The 27,301-nt window shown below is 43.2% G+C and overlaps 1 protein-coding gene across 1 annotated transcript; it reads right to left on the bottom strand.

Moving 5' to 3' along the window:
- Nucleotides 1-14,282: 14,282 nt before the first annotated feature.
- LOC147967818 (uncharacterized) lies at nt 14,283-15,161 on the bottom strand. The gene is made up of 2 exons (XM_087523262.1): nt 14,897-15,161; nt 14,283-14,815 (listed from the first exon to the last, which is right to left on the bottom strand). The coding sequence occupies exons 1-2, from the start codon at nt 15,159-15,161 to the stop codon at nt 14,283-14,285; spliced, it is 798 nt and encodes a 265-aa protein (XP_087379388.1).
- Between the last annotated feature and the right edge of the window lie 12,140 nt (nt 15,162-27,301).

Raw genomic sequence — 27,301 nt, forward strand, 5'->3', positions numbered from 1 at the left:
CTAGTCGGCGGGGCCCACCAGTTGGCGGGCCCCGGCAATCGGCGGAGAAGCCGGCGACCGAAGAGACTGACGGCTGGGCCCTGTGCCCAGCCGGATTACCATTGTACCCCTGGGGGGTAGGCCTATATAAACCCCCAGGGCACCCATGCAAAGGGTTCGAACCCATTAGAACTAGACCAGATCATATAGGAAGGAGAGAGCTAGCCTTGCCTTCTCCTACCTTCAGCAGACAGCTCGAGGTGCAGCCTTGTACTCACTTTGCCTTAGTGATCATGCGGAGATCCCGCAGAGCAGGACTAGGGGTGTTATCTCCTAGGAGAGCCCCGAACCTGGGTAAAGTAGGCCGGGGTTCGTGTCTACACCTCATCCCGCTTCCAGGCACCGGCGACATTCTACTCGCTCCCACCATGATAAGCCATCCTTTGGCATATGTCGCACCCAACCCCCGACACCTATCTTCACCAATAATGTAAGTTTGTCCATCTCAAGCCTTCAAATTTTGTTGTATATATTTGGTTAGGCATGACTGCAACAATTGTTTATTTTTGGTGTTTGCACCAAATTGCTTGTTTAATGTTTATTATGTAGTTCATAAACAAAAGTTTGTCCTTTCTCAATTTAAGTTTTCATTTGTACAACCAAGTTCCTTCTTCATACCATGTAAATTAAACTATACAGAGCAAGTGATCTTCTTTTGCACTACTTATATGCTTCTGTTCTTCATCCGTAATCCAGTGGTGTGGTGAACCTACCCACTACAGCACAATGAAATATTCTGCAATGCCTTAACTATGAACAATGTCATATCATTCTACTATTATTTAAACCGTCTCTTTATTTGCCAATCTAAAATGGTATAAATTGACAGCACACTTACCATTGATACTTATGAGTTCTTGATCTGTAACCCAGTGGTGTCGTTAAGCTACCAACTCCTTCACATTGTCATTTCCTGCCATGTCTTGACCTGAACAATACCATATCGTTTTAATGCAATTTTAAACTGTGTCACTTTATTTGTCGGTAAGAAATGTGATGAATTGTCAGCACTAACACTTTTATGTGCAAAACCTGTCAGGACCGGATTTTCGGGATATTAATTTCCCAAAAGCGGCCCTTGTGCTCACCAGCCCCAAGATTACTGTTAGCTGATGAGACACCAACTTGTTACAAAAACTCCAAGAAAAATACAAAATATGTAGTACAAGCCCATTCTGGCCTATGGGTACAACAATTGGTTTCTAGTGGTTGATGGCGGAAGCGGTTTGCGGATTATCAGCGTCTATGGGACTCCATTTCCCACAGGAACAGCTGACCAGGATAACTCCTATCTTCGCGAGGCTTCTATCACCATTGCGTAGGTTCCGGGGCTATCTTCACAACGCTCCTCTCCACGCAAGTAATCTGGCCAAGACAATAGCCAGGGACAAGCCAGTGAGTACTTTGAATGTACTCGCAAACATTAAGAACACAGGTATAATATAGCCATTGATAATCATGTTTTTAAATGTTCTATGCTCACTTTGTCAGTTATGAAATAAGTTTTATGATGCACGCAACTAGATCATTTAAATAAAACATGAGTAAACAATCAGGGTGTAGAAATGAAAAGCACTGATTGGGTGTCTGAAGCGACGCTTCGAAAGGATAATAATATGAAGCATGCCTCATTCGGGCGTCTGAGCGACACCACATAAAGGGCTTATATATAAAAGGAATAACAAGCATGCCACAGTCGGGCGTCTGTGCGACACCGCATAAAGGGCTTATAAGTAAATGAAATAACAAACATGCCGCAGTCGGGCGTCTGGGCGACGCCACATAAAGGGCTTATAAGTAAATGAAATAACAAACATGCCACAGTCGGGCGTGTGTGCGATGCCACATAAAGGGCATATATACAAAAATAATCACAGTGAATATCCAGGAGGTAGAACCGTCCTAGGGATACTCAATAATTCAAATAACATAAATGGTTAGTCCATAATAATAATAATCATAATCATCATACATCACAAGTCGTGATCAATGTTCTGGTTTAGTAGTTTCTCCTCCGAAGACCGACACTTGACCCATCCCAGACTGTAGTCCTTAACCATGGACGCGACTATTAGAATAGGTTTAATATCTCTGAACAGGGTGTACTCTTTACCCACGAGTAACAGATTTCTTTAGTCCATCAGAACTAATTCGGTCTATGGTCTTTTAGTCGAACACACGCCTGACATGCACGCACCAGCTTAACTTTACTCGTGTCTGGAATCACCCATGACACCTGTTAAGCAAAACTCTAAGTGGGGAGGCTACAACCTCACGTAGCATGAGATCAAATTTCTATCACGCGCTCTAAGGGGTGCCCGCCTCTCGGTCCCAACCAGAAACACCCATGCCCCCGGACCAGGTGGCATGCCTACCGGATGCAGCCACTATCTTCCACCATGGCCTCTCTGTACGGTGTGTGCTAAGACAGGGGTTGACAACTTACTGAACTATACCCTACCTACGGCAGGGACAAATGGTAGCACGGAATCAAGTGTGGGGGTTACTGGAACAAGACTCGATCTACGATCAACTCAGGAGGTTTAAGTATTTCCTACATGATTAGCTCAAGAATAATATTTCGCATCCATCAGACACAACCACCACTCATCATACTTCCCCCTGCCCCACCGGTCATAACCGTCTCGATGAGGGACAAGCTCGTGTCTACCCAAGACAGAGACTTTCCCACACCCTTCCTGGTAGGCATGAGAGGCATATGAGGGTGATTGATATCACAAGCATATCCAGTTCCAACAACAAGAATTTTCATTATGCACTCAATGCGTATGATCATATCGTTACATAAAAATAACTAATGCTTCATGTCAAGGTGGTATTATAACCGTATCAAACAGTCACCAAAATATTATGCCAGGGTTCAGAATGCTTGCCTTCAAGTTGTGGAGAGGCAGGGTGCATTCCCAAACTTTGAAGGTTTTCTTCTCTCTCCAACAAATCCTATTTTTGGAAATATTCAAATTAACACATAGTTTAAAAACAGTACAAAAAAGTTGTTTGGAAAATTTTGAAATAAATATGAAAATAAACTAGGAAATATTTGGGAAACATCAGTAAAAGAATCAAGTCATTTGGATTTATATTTAAAAAGTTATAGCCTGTCAAAGTTTTGGTCAAATTCTGTTTTTAATATAAAACAGAAAAGAAAATGTTTCAAAAAGAAATACGCTTTTGTAGCAGGGGAGACGTACTGGGGGGTTTGCGCTTCCACTTAAAACACGTTGAGGCGGGGCTGGGTCACTGACAGTAGGTCCAGGGGGGCCACTTGTCAGGTTTGACCAGTCGCCGCGCCTCTTCTCCCTCCTCTGTCCGAATGGGGCGGGGCTCCGGTGATGCTCGTCGGCGAATGGCGGCACTGTTTGGGAAACCGAAGCCATCCGCGTCCTCAGGGGGTCGAGGCGGTCCCTTTGGTGGTCGCTACGGTCCCTGGGGTGGACAGAGTCGCCGGCGGCGAGCTCCGCAGCGGGCGGTGGCTGTCGGGCAGAGTGGGTACTTGCCTCTGGCGGTTGCTGGTCGAAATTGAGCTGGGGGATGGATTCACGAGAGGAAGGGAAGGCTTCTGGTGAAGAGAGTGGAGAGGGGGAGGCCCTGGTGGCGCCGGAGTGATCGAGACAGTGGCGGCGGCTATGGATGACGGAGATGAGGAAGACGACCTCTCTGGTCTTTCTACTACTATGGGAGGATTAGTGAGGGAGTGAGATAGGTTGCTTGAGGCCTAGTCGAGCTCGGGGGGTCCTTAAATAGTGATCGGGGTTGGTTCCGACGGTGGCCGTGGATAAGATTGCCGGCGACCGTCTTTCTGTAGTAGCAGAGGGACGTGGCGGCGACGAGTGCTTGCGGACAAGCTTGTGGATGAGCCTGAGCTGCTCAAGGGGGCAGCTGGCGAGCACTGGTGGCTCGGGCGGCGCCGTCCACGGCAGAGGTTGCTGTTGCCGCCCGCTAGCCGCCGTGGCCGACCTGACGGCGGCGCTGTAGGGCGCCAGGGGTGGCTCTGCGGCGAGGGAGGGGGCGGGCATGCTGGCCACGAGAGGGGAGAGGCCAGAGCGGGCGCGGGGAGGCGGTCGTGCGACGCGGCGGCTCGGGCACCTGCACGTGCAAAACGCGCGCTCTGGGCGCGCCCAGTGCACGCACACTGTGTGCTCGACGCAATGCCAGAGCGTGCTAGGGGATTAGGGTGGGGCTGTGGATTAGCAGGCCTAGGTTAGGGTTAGCTAGGAGCTTAGTAGACATGCCAGTATGTACAGAGGGGCAAGATCATAGTGCAAAACAAAAATCATGCCAAAACTAGACATGCACACCAGGTCTTTGACAGAATGCCAATGGCATCTAGGAAATTCTTGGGGTGGCCAATTTCTCCAGATCAGAGTCTCTTTGGAGGAATAAGAGAGTGGTGCAGTTAGTTTGTCAAAAGCAAAAACTTGTTAGTGCAAGTTTTGCAAAACTTTAGTTTTGGAAAGAAAGAACAAGGCATGTTTGCATGCACTTAAAATCCTCCAATGGGTCCACTCTTCTGGACTTAAGGGTTTTGTAGCATGGGCTATAAGTAGGAAAAAGAATTATGGGTAAAAGGGCAAGATAAATTGGGGTTGCAGTACAAACCACCAAGATCGATCAGAATTAAAAAGAGGTTGATTCACTCAAATTTTCGAAGAACATAAAAGGGGATTTGAATAAAGTTGAATAATATACTCCTATGAAGATCCCATAATTTTGGTGGAAGCTTTAAATAAATATTTAAATGGGTTGTAGTGCAAAATTGTCCACTGGACCAGGTTTGAAAAATTGGTGTAGAGTTCAAAATATTAAATGAATGAAATACACTTTTGCATAAAAGTGATTTAAAAACATCACATGACATCTCCAAATTTTGGTGAAAATTTTAAATAAATTTATCAAGTGGTTGTAGTTCAAAATGAGCTCCAAAACTAATGAAAAAATCATTTTAAGGAATAAAGCTTAGAGAAAAATAATTATGCAAATAAATTCCACTGATAATAGAAATGTTTTTCTTGAAAGGGCAAACAAGTCAAATAACATATTTGGAAAGTTTTTCACTTGGGGTAAAAACTCCATAATAAGAAAAAGAACGGCTCTGAAAACAAAAGAAAATCCAGAAAATAAAAGTTTAAATTTCCCAGCAAAATTTTAATTAATAAAACAAGGTTAAAAATTTTGGGGTGTCACAAAACCTGTCATCTGTCTTCTTGTTTATCTTTCAGAGTTCGGAAGATATAAGTGCTGAACAAGCGCAGTCTCATCATCTTGCTCAGCTGCTTGCGCTGCAGCTCCCCAGCAGGGCTAACCTTTCTTGAAATCTATTGAAGTGTTGTCGGTTTTGTATTTTATTTTGTTGGCGTGTTTATTTGCACTCGTGGCGATCTTTGATGCCCAGTGTATGTAATCTGTTGTCTGCTTGTGCTTTATTATCATAGTGGCGAACTTTGATGCCAAGTGGATGTAATATGCCGTAATTTCTTTATTGTATAGTCTAGGTTTTTTCTTATTCACGATGATGTAGTTATTTTACTGTATATATATCCTGTCTTCGCAGTAAATCGGCCAAACCGTAAAATTATGGTACATAATCGGGCCATAATGCAATCACGATGTAGGTTGGGCCTGAAACGTGCCGAACAGCTCATGGGCCGGCAGCAGCCCGAAATGAACCCCAACCCATGATTGTGCGAATCAAATCACGGGCTTTTAACAGGCCAAAATTGTCTCGGTCCTTATTTGGCCCAATCAGATATCGGCTGCGAGCAGGCCGGATGCAAACTGGGCCTTAGTTAGGCCCAAATATATAATGGGCTTTTAACATGCTCAAATTAATATAGGGCCGAAATGTTAAACGGGCCCTTAACAGGCCAAAACTAATATCAGGCCGAATTACTAAGTGGGCCTTTAGCAAGTGGGCCCAAAAGCATAGTGTCCAGTTGACGGGCCGAATCTGATATGGGCCATAATTGAGCCCAAAGCCTCTTAAAGGGCCAGACCTGAACTGGGCCGTAATTTGGCCCAGAACGTGGTAGGCTTTTAACGGGCCAGATCTCACATGGGCCACTATTAGGCCCGGAGCGGGGCAGGCCATTAATGGACCCGATCAAATATGGGCCGGCATTTGGCCCAAAACATGGCAGCCAGTTAATGGGTCGGCCTACTAGGGTCCTCAAAATCTTGTGGGCCTATAGCTGGGCCGGCCCATTAATGTCAGCGAAATCTCTTGGGCCTTTAGTTGGGCCAGCCCATTATGATCCGCAAGAATCTTGTGGACCTTTACCTGGGCCGGTCCATTATGGCACACAAAAATCTTGTGGGCCTTTACCTGGGCCGACCCATTATGGCCCGCGAAATCTTGTGGGCCTTTAGCTGGGCCAGCCCATTATGGTCCACAAAATCTCGTGGGCCTTTAGCTGGGCTGGCCCATTATGGTCCGCAAAATCTTGTGGGCCTTCAGTTGGGCCGGCCCATTTAAACTTGATGGGCCGGTCCACGTGTCAACATATCATAGGCGCGTCTCGCCCATTGGATGAGTAACACCTGTGCCAATGATGATTTTACACGTGGAAAATCCCCATTGGTCGGGGCTGTTAAAGGGTTATCGGATCCAAAACCGGACCTGATAGCTTAACGGCGTTTCATTACGGTGGATGCCACGTGTCGGTCACCCTTGACGAAAGCACTTCTGTGACGCGCGATTTATTGTCATGGAAGTGGACACTTTCGTGATGATAATTTTGGTAATGTCATGGAACACTTCTACGACAGCACAACTATGACTATCTTGATTCTGTCATAAATTTTTCATGGATGTATATGCATGAAAAAAAACGCGACCTACTGTGACAAACACGTATCATCACGGAAGTGTACTTTTTTTTGCAGTGAGTCCTACTCCCACCGGGAGTAGGATTCCTCCCCTTCCAAGTAGTAGGAGTAGGAGACAAGGAAGGGGAAGAGAGAAGAGAAGGAAGGAGGGGGCGCAGCCCCTCCCCCTAGTCCAATTCAAACTAGTCATTGGGGGGGCGTGCGGCCTGCCTCTCTCTCTCTCCCCCTAAAGCCCAATAAGGCCCATATACTTCTTCCCCCGTATTCCCGTAACTCCTAGTACTCCAAAAAATACCCGAAACACTCGGAACCTTTCCGATGTCCGAATATAATCATCCAATATATCGATCTTTACATCTCAAAGATTTCGAGACTCCTCGTCATATCCCCGATCTCATCCGGGACTCTGAACTACATTCGGTACATCAAAACACAAAAACTCATAATACAATCGTCACCGAACTTTAAGCGTGCGGACCCTACGGGTTCGAGAACTATGTAGACATGACCGATACATGTCTCCGGTCAATAACCAATAGCGGAACCTGGATGCTCATATTGGCTCCCACATATTCTAAGAAGATCTTTATCGGTCAAACCGCATAACAACATACGTTGTTCCCTTTGTCATTGTTATGTTACTTGCCCGAGGTTCGATCGTGGTATCTCAATACCTAGTTCAATCTCGTTACCGGCAAGTCTCTTTACTCGTTCCGTAATACATCATCCTGCAAATAACTCATTAGTCACAATGCTTGCAAGGCTTATAGTGATGTGTATTACCGAGTGGGCCGAGAGATACCTCTCCCACAATCGGAGTGACAAATCTTAATCTCGAAATACGCCAACTCAACAAGTACCCAATTAGGTTGTGACATTTGGTAGCACACAAAGTGTTCCTCTGGTAAACGGGAGTTGCATAATCTCATAGTTATCAGAACATGTATAAGTCATGAAGAAGGCAATAGCAACATACTAAACGATCAACTGCTAAGCTAACGGAATGTGTCAAGTCAATCACATCATTCTCCTAATGATGTGATCCCGTTAATCAAATGAAAACTCATGTCTATGGCTAGGAAACATAAACATCTTTGATCAATGAGCTAGTCAAGTAGAGGCATACTAGTGACACTCCGTTTGTCTATGTATTCACACATGTACTAAGTTTTCGGTTAATACAATTCTAGCATGAATAATAAACATTTATCATGGTATAAGGAAATAAATAATAACTTTATTATTGCCTCTAGGGCATATTTCATTCATATCCTTCATATACTTAGCATAAGGATTCATTTTAAGCATATCAGTAAAACGCATACGCAAGAAGATAGGTCTAATCATTTCGGCAAAGCGCTCAAAATCCTCATCATCCTTTTTCTTGGAAGGTTTAGGAGGAAAAGGCATGGGTTTCTGAACCCATGGTTCTCTTTCTTTACAGTGTTTCCTAGCAATGAAGTATCTCTTATCATAACATTGATTCTTTGATTGTGGGTTATCAAGATCAACAGCAGGTTCAATCTCTACATCATTGTCATCACTCGGTTGAGCATCAACGTGAACATCATCATTAACATTATCACTAGGTTCATGTTCATCACCAGATTATGTTTCAGCATCAGAAATAGAAATATCATTGGGATTCTCAGGTGTGTCAACAACAGGTTCACTAGAAGCATGCAAAGTCCTATCATCTTTATTTTTCTTCTTTTTAGAAGGACTAGGTGCATCGACATCAGTTCTCTGAGAATCCTTCTCAATTCTCTTAGGGTGACCCTCAGGATACAAAGGTTCCTGAGTCATTTTACCCCCTCTAGTCATAACTCTAACAACATTATCATTCTTCTTATTATTTAATTCATTGAGCAAATCATTTAGAGCTTTAAGCACTTGTTCTACTTGAGTGGTAACCATAGAAGCATGTTTACTAATGAGCTTAAGTTCACCTTTAACTCTAGACATATAATCACTCAAGTGTTCAATCATATTAGCATTGTGTTTCAATTGTCTACCAACATAAGCATTGAAGTTTTCTTGTTTAACAATAAAATTATCAAACTCATCTAAGCATTGGCTAGTAGACTTATAACGAGGAATATCACACTTCATCAAATCTACAGAGAGAATTTACCGTTACTACCTATGTCGGGTTACCAAGACCATGTATTTCTTCAATAGGTGGTAAATTCTTAACATCTTCAGCTTTAATACCCTTCTCTTTCATAGATTTCTTTGCCTCTTGCATATCTTCAGGACTAAGAAATAGAATACCCCTCTCTTTCGGAGTTGGCTTACGAGTTGGTTCAGGAAGTGTCCAATTATTTTCATTAGTCAACATATTATTCAATAGTAATTCAGCTTGATCGACAATCCTTTCCCTGAAAACACAACCAGCACAACTATCTAGGTGGTCTCTGGAAGCATCAGTTAGTCCATTATAAAAGATATCAAGTATTTCATTTTTCTTGAGAGGATGATCAGGAAAAGAATTAAGTAATTGGAGAAGCGTCCCCCAAGCTTGTGGGAGACTCTCTTCTTCAATTTGCACAAAATTATATATTTACCTTAGCAGCTTGTTTCTTATGAGCGGGGAAATATTTAGCAAAGAAGTAATGAATCATATCCTGGGGACTGCGCACACAACCAGGATCAAGAGAATTAAACCATGTTTTAGCATCACCCTTTAATGAGAACGGAAATAACTTAAGGATATAGTAGTAGCGAGTTTTCTCATCATTAGTGAACAGGGTGGCTATATCATTTAATTTAGTAAGATGTGCCACAACAGTTTCAGATTCATAGCCATAAAAAGGATCAGATTCAACCAAAGTAATTATATCAGGATCAACAGAGAAATCATAATCCTTATCAGTAACACAGATAGGTGAAGTAGCAAAAGTAGGGTCATATTTCATTCTAGCATTCAAAGACTTTTCTTTCAGCTTAGCTAATAATTTCTTAAGATCATATCTATCATTGCAAGCAAGAAAGTCTCTAGCAATTTCTTCACCCATAACATAACCCTCAGGCACAACAGGCAATTCATATCTAGGGGGAGAATATTCATCATCACTTTCATCAATATTACCAGTTTCAATAATTTCATTCTCTCTAGCCCTAGCAAGTTGTTCATCAAGAAATTCACCTAATGGCACAGTAGTATCAAGCATAGAAGTAGTTTCATCATAAGTATCATGCATAGCAGAAGCGACATCATCAATAACATGCGACATATCAGAATTAAAAGCAGAAGCAGGTTTAGGTGTCGCAAGCTTACTCAAAATAGAAGATGAATCAAGTGCAGAGCTAGATGGCAATTCCTTACCTCCCCTCGTAGTTGAGGGAAAATCTTAGTTCTTTTGTCTTTCAAGTTCCTCATAGTGATCAGCAGATATAAATCCCAAGTGACTGAAAGAACAGAGCTATGCTCCACGGCAATGGATCCAAGAAATAGTCTTGATAACCCACAAGTATATGGGATCGCAATAGTTTTCAAGGGTAGAGGATTCAACCCAAATTTATTGATTCGACACAAGGGGAGCCAAAGATTATTCTCAAGTATTAGCAGTTGAGTTGTCAATTCAACCACACCTGGATAACTTAATATCTACAACAAAGTATTTAGTAATAAAGTAATATGAAGTAACGGTAAGAGTGGCAAAAGTAATAGTAGCAGTTTTGTAGTAATTGTAACAGTGGCAACGGAAAAGTAACTAAGCAAAGAGCAATATGTGAAAATCTCGTAGGCATTGGATCGGTGATGGAGAATTATGCCGGATGCGATTCCTCATGCAATAGTTATAACATAGGGTGCCACAAAACTAGCTCCAATTCATCAATGTAATGTAGGCATGTATTCCGAATATAGTCATACATGCTTATGGAAAAGAACTTGCATGACATATTTTGTCCTACCCTCCCGTTGCAGCGGGGTCCTATTGGAAACTAAGGGATATTAAGACCTCCTTTTATAGAGTACCGGACCAAAGCATTAACAATTATTGAATACATGAACTCCTCAAACTACGGTCATCACCAGGAGTGGTCCCGATTATTGTCACTTCGGGGTTGTCGGATCATAACACATAGTAGGTGACTATAGACTTGCAAGATAGGATCAAGAACTCACATATATTCATGAAAACATAATAGGTTCAGATCTGAAATCATGGCACTCGGGCCCTAGTGACAAGCATTAAGCATAGCAAAGTCATAGCAACATCAATCTCAGAACATAATGGATACTAGGGGTCAAACCCTAACAAAACTAACTCGATTACATGGTAAATCTCATCCAACCCATCACCCTCCAGCAACCCTACGATGGAATTACTCACGCACGGCGGTGAGCATCATGAAATTGGTGATGGAGGATGGTTGATGATGACGACGGCGATGGATTCCCCTCTCCGGAGCCCTGAACGGACTCCAGATCAGCCCTCCCGAGAGAGATTAGGGCTTGGCAGCTGCTCCGTATTGTAAATCGCGATGAATCCTTCTCTTTGTTTTTTTGCTCACCGAACGTGAATATAGAGTTGGAGTTGACGTCGGTGGAGCACCAGGGGGCCCACGAGGCAGGGGGCGCGCCCAGGGGGGTAGGCGCGCCCCCACCCTCGTGGGCAGGGTGTGGGCCCCATGGCCTTGATTCTTTTGCCAGTATTTTTTATTAATTCCAAAAATATTCTCCGTGAAGTTTCAGGTCATTCCGAGAACTTTTATTTCTGCACAAAAATAACACCATGGCAATTCTGCTGAAAACAACGTCAGCCGGGTTAGTTCCATTCAAATCATGCAAGTTAGAGTCCAAAACAAGGGCAAAAGTGTTTGGAAAAGTAGATACGATGGAGACGTATCAAGCGTCGGGATGATGAAGATGGCCACCGGTGAGGGATCCCCCCTCCGGCAGGGTGCCAGAACAGGGTCCCGATTGGTTTTTGGTGGCTACAGAGGCTCGCGGCGGCGGAACACCCGATCTAGGTTTCTTTCTGGGGGTGTCTGTATTTATAGGAGAGGTTGGCATCGAGAACAAGTCAGGGGGGCCCACGGGAAGTCCACGAGGCACAGGGATGCGCCCTCCACCCTAGTGGGGCCCACGGGCCTCCCCTTCGGTAACTCTTTGTTCCCGTATTTTTTATATTTTCCAGAAAAATTCTCCATTGATTTTGATCGCATTTCGAGAACTTTTATTTCTGCGTAAAAACAACACCACGGTAGCTCTGCTAAAAACAGCGTCAGTCCGGGTTAGTTCTAATCAAATCATACCAAAATCATATAAAACTATTGTAAACATGGCATGAATACTTCATAAATTATAGATACGTTGGAGACGTATCAGTATCCCCAAGGTTAATTCCTACTCGTCCTTGAGTAGGTAAATGATAAAAGAAATAATTTATGAAGTGTGAGTGCTGGCAAGTGCATAAGTTTGATCAATGATATTTCCAAACACTTTTTCTGGCATCATTATATATCATAACAGTAGCTCAACTCATAAAACTTCTCATGATCAAGTAACAAGCTATTCACATGTCAAAGTATAGATCATAAACTTTCTTGAAAACTAACAACCCGTGCTCTTAGTCATCAAACAATTGCATTTCATCTTATTTTCGGGAAGGGTCTATGTAAGAGCTTTGATTCAGCAAACTCCACATACTCAACTATCATTTAATCTTTCACAATTGCTGACACTCATGTGATATTTATGGGTTCAAAGTTTTAATCGAACACAGAGGAAGACATGGGCTTATAGTTTTGCCTCCCAACCTTTTACCTCAAGGGTAATGTCAACAATAATAATTTATGAAAACCTACATCCAAGTGGATATATATATCCGGATCGCTCCAACACAAAGTGCTTGCCAAAGGAAAAAGTGTAAAAAGGAAAGGTGATGATCACCATGACTCTTGTATAAGGTTAGAAGATGAAAGTAAATGATAGGCCCTTCGCAGAGGCACTACTAGGAAAAGGGCTACTAGTGGCGCACCAGTTTTGCCTACTAATGGCGCACTACTGGTGCGCCACTAGTACCATGCCACTAGTATATTTTAGTAATGGCGCACCACAGGTGCGCCATTAGTATCTGGTACACTAATGGCGCACCACATGGAAGTGCGCCATTAGTAACAATTTTTTTAATTTTTTTTCTTTTTTCTTAATCTCAGGTCACTATTTCACATATGAGATATCCAACACATATATATATACAGCAAGCATCCATATAACAATCATATCCAATACAAAAGTTTCATCATATATACATACATAGCCAACACATAGTTCCATCGTTACATATTACAAAACTTTCACATTGTTCATCCAACACCGTTATCCATCAATTCACAAAAGTTTCACATTGATACAAAATAAAAACACAAATGGAAAAGAAGCACTCCATGCATGCAAGCTTCCGTGAATTAAATCAAATCTGCAAAATGATAAACAAGAAGTGAGAATAAGAAGAAGAAGAAGAAGAAGAAGAAGAAGAGAAGAAGAAGAACAATACTAGAATAATACTAGAAGAAGATGAACACTAGAAGAATAGTAGAAGAAGAATAAGAAGAATAAGAAGAAGACTATAAGCTTATTATGTCAACTTGATCATTTTGTGCTAACAATAGTTATTTTGGAGCTAAAACTAAGCATATAAGCTCTAAGTTAGCATATTAGAGCCAACTTAGGTAAAATGAAGCTAACCTATGTCATTTTGGAAAAGAAGAAGAAGAATAAGAAGAAGACTATAAGCTGATTATGTAAACTTGATCATTTTGTGCTAACATAAGTTATTTTGGAGCTAACCTTTAGGAAACTAAGCATATAAGCTCTAAGTTAGCATATTAGAGCCAACTTAGGTAAAATGAAGCTAACCTATGTCATTTTGGAAAAGAAGAAGAATAAGAAGAAGACTATAAGCTTATTATGTAAACTTGATCATTTTGTGCTAACATAAGTTATTTTCGAGCTAACCTATAGGAAACTAAGCATATAAGCTCTAAGTTAGCATATTAGAGCCAACTTAGGTAAAATGAAGCTAACCTATGTCATTTTGGAAAAGAAGAAGAATAAGAAGAAGACTATAAGCTTATTATGTAAACTTGATCATTTTGTGCTAACATAAGTTATTTTGGAGCTAACCTATAGGAAACTAAGCATATAAGCTCTAAGTTAGCACATTAGAGGCAACTTAGGTAAAATGAAGCTAACATATGTCATTTTGGAAAAGAAGAAGAATAAGAAGAAAACTATAAGCTTATTATGTAAACTTGATCATTTTGTGCTAACATAAGTAATTTTGGAGCTAACCTATAGGAAACTAAGCATATTAGAGATAACATAGGTAACTAAGTATATATATATATATATAATTTTGGAGATCGTACATACCTGACATAGTTTAGTTCTCATTGTTCTTCTCCTTCTCCTTCCTCAGCCTGATGCGCCAAGAGCGGCCAAGTGGTGGAGGCAGCTGTGGGATGTAGTCTTCTACCACAATTGGCGTGGTCATGTCGCCCAGCTGTGGGATCGCCGGCGCCACCACCAGTGCGTTGTCATTGTCAGGAACCACCACCATCGTGAGGCCACCTTCAGGCAGGACGGGCACGACCATTGCTAGGTCACCCTCAGCTACCACCATCTCTTGCCCATGATCAGCCACCACCATCTCTTGCCCATGGTCGGCCACCACCATCTCTTGCCCTTGGTCAGCCACCACCAGTGCTAGGTCATCCTCAGCCTGATGCCCATCGTCATCCTGCAGCTCCTCATCCCCACTCAGCTCCTCTTCTCCCCCACTCCAGTCCGGATCATCCTTCTTGTTGTCAGAATCGCTGCTGCTTTCGCTAGAGCCAGAATCGCTGTTGCTTTTGCTACAGCCATAATCGCTGCTGCTTTGGCTGTAGCTAGTGTCGCTGCTGCTGCTCCCATTGCCTGTCCAAATGCAACAATGACCGTTAACAATCGATGTGAGACAAAGCCAAATGTAGAGGAATAAGAAGAGGCAGAACGCACTGGCATCTTCATCATCAGCGTAGCGCATGCGACACATAGTCGCGTTGAAAACCTTCACGATGAGCATTGTGGCGTCATCGTCGTACCTGAAGAGAAGAAAGTACCTGGTCCGCAGGTCGTAGGCACTGTAGAACTTCTCCCAACCATGACACAGGTACATTTGGCCATCCTCGATCACCAACTCCACATCCCACAGCCTGCGAGCCCCGCTGCCGGCCTGTCGGAGCTTCACATTATCTGGCGGATCTTCACCCAGCATCTTCATAAAAGTGTCAGGCAGCCTTTGCAATTTGGGACAAGGAGTGATGTAGCAAACAACAGAGTTATCATAATGAGATGGGTGAAGGGGAGATCTCTCGTTTTATATACCTGCCTCGTGGCTGATACTGAAGAAGAAAGTATGATACTGAAGAACTCGAAAGCATCCAACTCGTACTCCGGTGAGGCAGAGCAGCGGTGGCTGCTTCCCCCCATCTCTAATAAGCAGCAGAAGAGACCAATTAGTATCCTTACAACATTATCATACAACATTATAGCAGCATAAATTTTGAGCAGAAGATAATCAACTACAGCAATGCACTTGTGGACACATGATGGCTCTAGTTGAATTTATTAGTACCACTAGTCGTCAAAAAATGCAAAGTAGGCAACTAGCTAGCAGTATAAAAACGTTCACCTAAAGAAAAGAAAAAACTAGCTAGCAGTATGATGGCTCGGTCAGTATTCATGGACTGAGACTTCAGAATGGGACATCAGTGCGACAATGTTTTTTTGCTGAATAGTGTATCTAGCTTATGGTATGGAAGTTTGCATTGTATACCCGAGACAAAGTTGCAATTATAGATTGTTTTTGATAGGCAAGGGACAAAAACCAGTTTAGATAAACATCGGGGAAAAATACATGTAAGAGGTTGTAGACAGAGTTAGTCTAGGCAGAAAGCAAAATCAAGGGGCATTATCCGTAAGCGCAATTACAATTTTACAAATAGCATCAGTAAAACAAATAAACTCAAATTATGAGGCGAGATAAAGCTGCATAGGTATGAAAAGAAGTAGTCTCCACTGTCAAAATTCAGAGACTAATTACCGTTAGACACATCAGCTATTTCGGTGTCACTAGGTTTAGCAGCAATGTCATCTTTAATCACATCACTAGATTTAACAATTCTAGAAGACTTGTCTTCCTCTTGATATCTTGGAACTAGAAACTCACAAACATCTTTAAAGCCTGTATTTTTTCCGAATGAACTCTTTTGTTGCAACCTCCAACTTAGGCCAGACACCCAGGTCACCCAACTCATGAATGGGTTATCATCCCTAACTAATGCCAAGAGATCCTGGTCTGCACCTTTCCAAGAAAGAGAAAAAATTACTAGTGATACTTTCCGCACTACGTCTGGTTTCAAGCTGCTTAGCTACATGTTATGCATTCCACCGGTTAGATTTACACACATTTGTAAGGCCGCTACGAAGGAGAGATCTGTCTTACGGAAACTGCATTTTGCCAACAAGGAACGATCTCAAGGTACAAAGGAACCCACAAGATTGGCAACATGTTTAAGTTTTACGACACTCATCCTACCATAATCCTACCATAATCAGTACTAACCAAGCACCTGCATCTACAGATGCTCCATCCACTTATGCAGAATAGAATCGATCACACAAGACACAAGGTTAAGCAGAATAGTATCGATCACACACACATACATGAGAAATTTGCACTAAAAAACAATGGCTGGACAAAATACATAGTGGAGGCATGGCCCGAGCGTAGTGGAGGCGCGGTCGCGTTGCAGTGAGCGCGCCTGGGTGGGGCCAGGGCGCGGCCAGGGGCCGAGGGGAGCACGGCCACGGGGGGCGGCAACCAGGAGCTGGGGCGTGGTGGTGCGACAGTCTACAGCGACGAAATCGAAGGGGGGAGGGGAACCGGTGCAGCTCACCGAGAGGAAGACGATGGCGAGCTTGTGCAGGGCCGGGGTTGACGAGGTGACGCGGATCGACGGTGAGGCCGCGGTGGCCGGAGGTGGAGGAAGGCGCAGAACCATAGATGGTGGAGGCGTCAGTGTCATAGAGGCGCCGGAGACCTTGCCCTGCGAGACGGAGAAGGGGTCATCAGCCCCAGCGCAGGCAGGGCGCAAGGGGAGGAGGAGGAGGGGCAAGGGGAGGAGGAGGGCCGGGGGGGCGTACGGTGCTGCGTCGCTGCTCGGCGCCGACGGCGAGGAGGAAGGCGAAGACGTTGAGGAGTCCGGCGGGGGTCGGAGCGGCGGGGGTGGGGGCGGGGGGCGGCGGGTGTGGAGGCGCGGGGGCGCGGGGGCGGCAGGGGTGGAGTCCGGCAGGGGTCGGGGCGGCGGCGTCGGGGCGGTGGCGGGTGGTGGGGGCGACGGGGTGAGGGGCGGTGGGGCCAGGGGGCGGTGGCGGGTGGCGGCTGCGGCGACGGGGCGAGGGGAGGTGGGGCAAGGGGGCGGCGAGGGGAGGGGGGCGACGGGGCGAGGAGAGGTGGGGCTCGGCATTACTAACATTTTTTTTTTCAAAACTACTAATGGCGCACGGTGGGTGTGGTGCGCCATTACTATGTCAACTAGTAATGGCGCACCATACCACTGTGCGCCATTAGTAACAATTTTTTTATTTTTTTTTCAAAACTACCAATGGCGCACCACGAACCAGGTGCGCCATTAGTAATATATTACTAATGGCGCACCAACACACGGTGCGCCATTAGTATATAGTATTGGCGCACCACATGTCTAGTGCGCCATTAGTGGCCATATCATCTATAGCCCTTTTCCTAGTAGTGAGGGAAGCGGAGGTTGTCATGCGCTTTTGTGGTTGGATGCACAAAATGTTAATGCAAAAGAACATCACCTTATATTGCCACTTGTGATAAAGACCTTTATTATGCAGTCTGTCGCTTTTATTTATTACCTATCACAAGTTCGTATAAAGCTTATTTTCTTTGCACTAATAGATCATACATAATTAGAGAGAAATTTTTATTGCATGCACCTATGACAACTTACTTGAAGGATCTTACTCAATCCATAGATAGGTATGGTGGACTCTCATGGCAATACTGGTTTAAGGGATGTTTGGAAGCACAAGTAGTATTTCTACTTGGTGCAAAGAATTTGGCTAGCATGAGAGGGAAAGGCAAGCTCAACATGTTGGATGATCCAAGACAATATAACGTTTCAGATATAGGAAAGCATAACCCATTAAGTTGTCTTCCTTGTCAAACATCAACCTTTAGCATGTCATATTTTAATGAGTGCTCACAATTACAAAAGATGTCCAAGATAGTATATTTATATGTGAAATCTCTCTTCCTTTAATATTCTTTCATGAATTGTTCAAATAAATTTACCACCTATACTTATTATGTGTGAAGTCATTACTCCCCATGGTATAAGCATATGAAACATACATAAATTCAGATTTATGACATTCAATTCATTTAACCATTTACTCATAGGATATATGTGAAGCACGTGAGTAAATAAAAAACTACTCCAAAAAGATATAAGTGAAGAACACTGAGTAGTCGAATAATTAACTAGCCATGGGAGGATTTTTTTTCATTCAAGATTTCTGATCAAATGATTTTATTCAAACATCAAGTAAAACAAAACAAAACAAAATGATGCTCCAAGCAAAACACATATCATGTGGTGAATAAAAATATAGCTCCAAGTAAAGTTACCAATAAATGAAGACGAAAGAGGGGACGCCATCCGGGGCATCCCCAAGCTTAGGCTCTTGGTTGTCCTTGAATATTACCTTGGGGTACCTTGGCATCCCCAAGCTTAGGCTCTTGCCACTCCTTATTCCATTTTCCATCGAATCTTTACCCAAAACTTGAAAACTTCACAACACAAAACTCAACAGAAAACTTGTAAACTCCGTTAGTATAAGAATATAAATCACCACTTTTGGTGCTATTGTGAACTCATTTTAAATTCATATTGGTGTAATATCTACTGTATCCCAACTTCTCTATGGTTCATACCCTCTGATACTACTCATAGATTCATCAAAATAAGCAAACAACACAATGAAAACAGAATCTATCAAAAACTGAATAGTCTGTATTAATCTGTAACTCTCGAATACTTCTGTAACTCCAAAAATCCTACCAGACTAGTAAAACCTAAGAAATTTGTGTACCAATCCAGAGCAAAAAGAATCAGATCAAAGCACGTTTCTGTGAATTATCAAAACTAATTTACTAGGCGTAAAAGTTTCTGATTTTCAGCAGGATCAACACAACTATCACCGTAAGCTATCCTAAAGGTCTTACTTGGCACTTTATTGAAACAAAATCTATAAAACATGATTACTACAGTAGCATAATCATGTGAACACACAAAATAGTAAGGTTAAATATTGGGTTGTCTCCCAACAAGCGCTTTTCTTTAATGCCTTTCTACCTAGGCATGATGATGACAATCACTAGTAGAAAAAGGGGCTATGGTCCAGGCCGCCTCAGCCCATTAGTCCTGGTTCAGTCTTGAACCGGGACCAATGTGGGCATTGGTCCCGGTTCGTGATCCTAGGGGGCCGGTCGGGCCACGTGGGCCATTGGTCCCGGTTCGTCTGGAACTTTTGGTCCCGGTTGGTGGGACGAACCGGGACCAATGGGCCTCCCTCCTGATCCACCACCATTGGTCCCGATTGGTGGCTTGAACCGGGACCAAAGGCTCCCTTTTAGTCCCGGCTCATGTCACCAACCGGGACCAATGAGGTGCCTATATATACCCCTCGCTCGCGAGCAGAGCACCACAGTGCTCTGTTTTTCTCTGGCCGAGGGGAGAGGGCTTGGTGGTGCTCTAGCTCACCTCCTATGCACACAAAGTGTTCGACGGAATGCCCGAGCCATACTACTTAAGCTTTCTCCTCTCGAAGCTCGACCTCCAAGCTCCATTTTCCTCGAGATTTGTCTAGATTTAGCGGTCCGTCACGCCTCGTCCCCGTCTTCACCGCCGTCGATCACCCGCGCCGATCTCATCACCGACACCACCGTGGTGAGCCTCTTGTTCTTATCTTCTTTCTGAAAGGAAAAATATTCTTACTTGTATGTTTAGATAGATACTTGTATCATTTTCTTACATTTATTATTGCATCTTATATAGTGCGATGGTTTTGGTATCCGCCCCCGTCGGCCCTCGTCCTGTCCATGATTCGGATTTGGTATGTATATTATCTTTATAACTATTGGTTCATTTATTGTTTATGAAAATTATGCCGACCAATGTGACATAGATTTTATTTATCTAGGATGTATGTGAATCGGAAATGCCAACCGACCTTGTCGAGAGGTTAAATTTAGTTGAAGAAGAAAACAATTTGTTGATGGAAAAATTAAAAAAAATTGAGGAGGAGAAGATGATATTGGAGTTGCATGTTGCGGATGTCGTCGATGATCACAAGATCAAGATGGATGAAATGCGCTTGAAGATTAGAAAGATTAGAAAATATGCCATTCATACCGAGGCTTGGTATCATTATGCCGTTGGATCAATTGTTACCTTGGTTGCGATTATGATCGCATTTGTTTTCGCATTGAAATGTTTTACATAGTTTCAATGTATGGTTTAATTAATTAGATGCTCTGGAGAGCTATATGTTGTTAGATGAGAACTATGTATGCACTTTGGTTTTAATGTGATGATGAACTTCTATTAATTTGGACACTTAATTATATATAATGCACGTAGATGAACCGGCAATGGATGTACGGTGACAGAGACACCCACGAGTACATTAAGGGCGTGCATGAGTTTCTCGATGCGGCTGAGGCAAACAAGCAGAATGGTTTTTTGTGTTGTCCATGCACTGAATGTGGGAATACTTGGTCTTACTCTAACCGGAAAATCCTTCACTCCCACCTGCTTTACAAGGGTTTCATGCCACACTATAATGTTTGGACGAGGCACGGAGAAATAGGGGTTATGATGGAAGACGGCGAAGAAGAAGAGTACGATGAAAACTATGTGCCCCCTGAATACGGTGATGCTCCAACGGGGGGAGCTGGTGAAGATCAAGAGGAACCAGACGATGATGTGCCCAATGATGCTGCCACGGGTGAAGCTGCTGAAGATCAAGAGGAACCAGACGATGTGCCCGATGATGATGATCTCCGCCGGGTCATTGTCGATGCAAGGATGCAATGCATTAGTCAAAAGGAGAAGCTGAAGTTCGATCGCATGTTAGAGGATCACAAAAAAGGGTTATACCCCAATTGCGAAGATGGCAACACAAAGCTCGGTACCGTACTGGAATTAATGCAGTGGAAGGCAGAGAATGCTGTGGCTGACAAAGGATTTGAGAAGCTACTGAAAATATTGAAGAAGAAGCTTCCAAAGGATAACGAATTGCCCGACAGTACATACGTAGCAAAGAAGGTCGTATGCCCTCTAGGATTGGAGGTGGAGAAGATACATGCATGCCCTAATGACTGCATCCTCTACCGCGGTGCATACAAGGATCTGAACGCATGCCCGGTATGCGGTGCGTTGTGGTATAAGATCAGACGAGATGACCCCGGTGATGTTGACGGCGAGCCCCTCAGGAAGAGGGTTCCTGCGAAGGTGATGTGGTATGCTCCTATAATACCACGGTTAAAACGTCTGTTCAGAAACGAAGAGCATGCCAAGTTGATGCGATGGCACAATGAGAACCGAAAGAAAGATGGGAAGTTGAGAGGACCCGCTGACGGGTCGCAGTGGAGAAAAATCGAGAGAAAGTAATGGGATGAGTTTGCAAAGGACCCAAGGAATGTATAGTTTGCTTTAAGCGCGGATGGCATTAATCCTTTCGGGGAGCAGAGCAGTAATCACAGCACCTGGCCCGTGACTCTATGTATGTATAACCTTCCTCCTTGGATGTGCTTGAAGCGGAAGTTCATTATGATGCCAGTTCTCATCCAAGGCCCTAAGCAACCCGGCAACGAAATTGATGTGTACCTAAGGCCATTAGTTGAAGAACTTTTACAGCTGTGGAATGGAAATGGTGTACGTACGTGGGATGAGCACAGAAAGGAGGAATTTAACCTTAAGGCGTTGCTGTTCGTGACCATCAACGATTGGCCCGCTCTCGGTAACCTTTCAGGACAGACAAACAAAGGATACCACGCATGCACGCACTGTTTAGATGACACTGAAAGTATATACCTGGACAAATGCAGGAAGAATGTGTACCTGGGCCATCGTCGATTTCTTCCGACCAACCATCAATGTCGAAAGAAAGGCAAGCATTTCAAAGGCGAGGCAGATCACCGGAAGAAGCCCGCCATGCGCACCGGTGATCACGTGCTTGCTATGGTCAATGATTTACCCTACGTCATCTTTGGAAAGGGTCCCGGTGGACTAGCTGTTCCAAATGACGCTGAGGGACACGCACCCATGTGGAAGAAGAAATCTATATTTTGGGACCTACCCTACTGGAAAGACCTAGAAGTCCGCTCCTCAATCGACGTGATGCACGTGACGAAGAACCTTTGCGTGAACCTGCTAGGCTTCTTGGGCGTGTATGGGAAGACAAAAGATACGCCTAAGGCACGGGAGGACCTACAACGTTTGCAGGAAAAAGACGACATGCCTCCGAAGCAGTATAAAGGTCCTGCCAGCTACGCTCTTACGAAAGAAGAGAAATAAATCTTCTTTGAATGCCTGCTCAGTATGAAGGTCACGACTGGCTTCTCGTTGAATATAAAGGGAATAATAAATATGCCAGAGAAAAAGTTTCAGAACCTAAAGTCTCATGACTGCCACGTGATTATGACGCAACTGCTTCCGGTTGCATTGAGGGGGCTTTAACCGGAAAACGTCCGATTAGCCATTGTGAAGCTATGTGCATTCCTCAATGCAATCTCTCAGAAGGTGATCGATCCAGAAATCGTACCAAGGCTAAGGAGTGATGTGGCGCAATGTCTTGTCAGTTTCTAGCTGGTGTTCACACCATCCTTCTTCAATATCATGACGCACGTCCTAGTTCATATAGTCGACGAGATTGTCATCCTAGGGCCCGTATTTCTACACAATATGTTCCCCTTTGAGAGGTTCATGCGAGTCCTAAAGAAATATGTTCGTAACCGCGCTAGGCCAGAAGGAAGCATCTCCATGGGCCATCAAACAGAGGATGTTATCGGGTTTTGTGTTGACTTCATTCCTGGCCTTAACAAGATAGGTCTCCCTAAATCGCGGTATGAGGGGAGACTGACTGGAAAAGGCACTCTTGGAAGAGACTCAATAATATGCAGGGACGGATATTCTTGGTCTCAAGCACACTACACAGTTCTACAGAACTCTACCTTGGTGACCCCGTATGTCGATGAACACAAGAACAGTCTGCGCTCCAAACACCCGGAGCAATGCGACGACTGGATTACATGTGAACACATCAGGACTTTCAGCAGTTGGTTGGAAACACGTCTCAGAGGTGACAACACTGTTTGTGATGAGTTGTACTTGTTGTCCAGGGGACCATCTTTGACTGTATTGACTTACAAAGGATACGAGATAAATGGGAATACATTTTACACGATCGCCCAAGATCAAAAGAGCACCAACCAAAACAGCGGTGTCCGCTTTGATGCAGCAACCGAGAGCGGAAAGGACACATATTATGGTTACATAGTGGACATATGGGAACTTGACTACGGACCTGATTTTAAGGTCCCTTTGTTTAAGTGCAAATGGGTCATTCTGTTTGGCGGCGGGGTACAGGTAGACCCACAGTACGGAATGACAACAGTGGATCTGAAAAATCTTGGGTACACTGACGAACCGTTCGTCCTAGCCAATGATGTGGCACAGGTTATCTATGTGAAGGACATGTCTACCAAACCGAGAAAAAGAAAAGATAAGGAAGCGAATACATCATACGATGAGCCAAAGCGCCACATAGTTCTTTCAGGAAAAAGGGACATCCTGGGAGTGGACGGCAAGACAGACATGTCTGAAGATTATGAAAAGTTTCATGAAATTCCTCCCTTCAATGTCAAGGCTGACCCAAGCATCCTGATAAACAATGAAGATTATCCATGGTTACGGCGCAATAAGCAAATGACACAAGCGAAGAAAAAGTGAAGAATTTCTCCCGCAATAAGAAAATGCTATGTGGGTGAAATTATGATACCATGCATCCCAACTTTCAACTTTTTCAGAGTTCATTTGAAATGCTTTCATGTCTTATGGTTTGAAACTTTGATACTTCGAAAGTGATTGTCCATTTTGTACACGAAGTGCATCAAGTTTTTGTCGTAACCCTCTCTACTTTTTGGAACATGCTATGTGGGTGAAATGATGATACCATGCCAACTATCAACCTTTTCAGAGTTCATTTTGAAATGCTTTCCAATTTCAGAGTCATTTAGGTCAAAGAATGAATTAATAGCAAACAGAATGAACTACAAAACTTTTATGAAAATAAAAACAATCAATTAAAATATTATGTTATGATCAACTAAAATAAAACTATAATATTCTTCAATAGCAAAAAGAATATAATTTTTGTGACCTAAAATCAAACTATAAGTATTTAATTGTAAGTATAAATAAAAAATAAATAGCAAAGAAGAAAAAAATTCTACTTTTATAGTAAAGTTATTCATAAACTAGTGATTCACACAAATTTTTAAAAATTCAAATTTAAACTATTTAAAATTTAAAACTAATGGCACTAACAGAAAGTTTATAATTTTTGTGACCTAAAAGCAAAAAGAAATCACTAAAAAACTGTAAGTATTTAGTTGTAAGTAGAAATAAAAAATAAATAGAAAAAAAATTCTAATTTTATAGTAAAGTTATTCATAAACTAGTGATTCACACAAATTTTTAAAAATTCAAATTTAAACTATTTAAAATTTAAAACTAATGGCACTAACAGAAAGTATAATTTCTGTGACCTAAAAGCAAAAAGAAATCACTAAAAAACTGTAAGTATTTAGTTGTAAGTAGAAATAAAAAATAAATAGAAAAAAATTCTAATTTTATAGTAAAGTTATTCATAAACTAGTGATTCACACAAATTTTTAAAAATTCAAATTTAAACTATTTAAAATTTAAAACTAATGGCACTAATAGAAAGTTTATAATTTTTGTGACCTAAAAGCAAAAAGAAATCACTAAAAAACTATAAGTATTTAGTTGTAAGTATAAATAAAAAATAAATAGAAAACAAATTCTATTTTTATAGTAGAAATAAAAAAGAAAAAACCAAAAAAATGCCACCTACTGGGCCTCCACGGCCTAAATACGACTAGAAACCCTACATGGGCCAGGATTCAGGCCCGCAGAGGCCCAATAGGCCCACAGGCAGTAGCACGTTTAGGCCCGAAAGCCTGCATTAGAGAGGAGCTCGAAATGGGTGGCACAGCAGCGCTTATAAGCAAGTGCCGGCGCCCTTCAGCTAGCGATGTGGGACTAAACTTTTGGGCGCGGGCAGCACAAGGGCATTGGTCCCGGTTGGTGGCACCAACCGGGACTAAAGGTGGCATTGGTCACGGTTCGTGGCACCAACCGTGACCATTGCCCCCCTTTAGTCCCGGTTGGTGCCACCAACCGGGACCAAAGGCCGCCGCTTCCCGCCCTTTGGGCTGCTGAAAATTGGCCATTGGTCTCGGTTCGTGGAACCAACCGGGACCAAAGGGGGGCATTGGTCACGGGTCGTGCCACGAACCGGGACCATTGCTCTGCCTATATATACAGCAATTGCGAAATTTTCGCCAACTGCTCCATTCCCCATCGCCGACGCCGCCAGGCTGCTCGATCGTCCTCCTCGTCGGCGTCGCCGCGCCCTGCCCCGCGTCGCCCCGCGCCCCTGCCCCGTGCTCGCCGTCGCCGTCGCCCCGCGCCCCTGCCCCGTGCTCGCCGTCGCCGTCGCCCCTGCCCCGTCCCGCCCCTGCGCGCCGGCGCCCTCGCCGCCCCCGCCATCCTCGTCCCGCCCCCGCGCGCCTTGCTCGCCGTCGCCGCCCCATGCTCGTCGTCCCTGCCCCGTGCTCGCCGTCGCCGGCGCCCGCGCTGTGAGCCGCCGCCCTCGTCCCGCCCCCGCGCGCCTTCTTCTCCCTCTTCTCTGTTCATAGATTTTTTCTAATGTATATGTCTATTTTTTCTGTTCATATATGTGTATATGTGTATGTGAACAATTAGGATTTTTTCTATTTTTTCTGTTTTTTAGAAAAATTAGGATTTTTTTCTGTTCATACATTTTTTCTAATGTATATGTCTATTTTTTCTGTTCATATATGTGTATATGTGTATGTGAACAATTAGGATTTTTTCTATTTTTTTCTGTTTTTTAGAAAAATTAGGATTTTTACTGTTCATAGATTTTTTCTAATGTATATGTCTATTTTTTCTGTTCATATATGTGTATATGTGTATGTGAACAATTAGGAATTTTTTTATTTTTTTCTGTTTTTTAGAAAAATTAGGATTTTTTCTGTTCATAAAATGTATATGTGTATGTGAACAATGTATATGTCTATTTTTTCTGTTCATATATGTGTATGTGGCTATAATGTATATGTGTATATGTGTATGTGTATATGTGTATGTAAATATGCAAATAAGAAGGAAGAAGGAAGAAGGAAGAAAAAGAAAAAGAATGAGAGGAAAAAGGAAATAAGAAGAGGAAGAAAGGAGAAGAAGAGGGGAGAGGAAGAAGAGGAGAAATAAATAAGAAGAAGAAAAAAGAAGAAAAAGAAGAGGAGAAGAAGAAAAAGAAGATGAGAAAAATAGATGAAGAAGATGATATATTTTCTTATTCGTGGGTGTGTCGAGAGGGTCATCGATAACTTTAGTGAATTTTAGGTTATTTTCATTTTAGGTCATTTTAGGCGGGGAAGAAGGGGAAGAAGAGGGAGAAGAAGAGGGGGTCGAGAGGGGGTCTAGGGTCGCCGAGGGGTCAAGGGTCGTCGAACATGAGAGGAGGAAGAGGATAAAAAAAGAAGAGGAATAAGAAAAGAAAAAAGAGGAGAAGAAAGAATAGAGGAGAAGATCTCCTCTATTCTTTCTTCTCCTCTTTTTTTTCTGCTTCTTCCTCTTTTTTTTATCGGGAACGAGGGTCGTCGAGGGTCGCCGGGTGGTAGAGGAAGAAGAGGATAAAATAGAAGAGGAAGAAAAAAAAGAGAGGGGTCGACGGTCGCCTAGGGGTCGAGGGTCGAGAGGGGGTCTAGAGTCGCCGAGAAGGGAGAGGAAGACGAGGAGAAATAAATAAGAAGAAGAAAAAAGAAGAAAAAGAAGAGGAGAAGAAGAAAGGAATAGAGGAGAAAAGAAAAAAATAGATTTCTTTTTTTTTCTTCTTTTTTTTCTTCGACACGTGGGGGGGGGGGGTCGAGAACGCCGGACATTCATGAGAGAGGCGAGGAAGAAGGGGAAGAAGAGGAGAGGAAGAAGAGGAAGT

Source organism: Triticum urartu, chromosome 5A (genome assembly GCF_056163025.1).
Source record: "Triticum urartu cultivar PI428250 chromosome 5A, HENAU_Tu73, whole genome shotgun sequence".
In the NCBI taxonomy this organism is placed as follows: Eukaryota; Viridiplantae; Streptophyta; class Magnoliopsida; order Poales; family Poaceae; genus Triticum; species Triticum urartu.

What these genes read in the sequence shown, in the direction of transcription:
- LOC147967818 (XM_087523262.1), bottom strand. Translation starts at nt 15,161, where the DNA reads ATGAAGATGCTGGGTGAAGATCCGCCAGATAATGTGAAGCTCCGACAG. An exon ending in CGCTGATGATGAAGATGCCA is followed by an intron (nt 14,816 to 14,896) that starts GTGCGTTCTGCC and finishes GCATTTGGACAG; the next exon opens with GCAATGGGAGCAGCAGCAGC.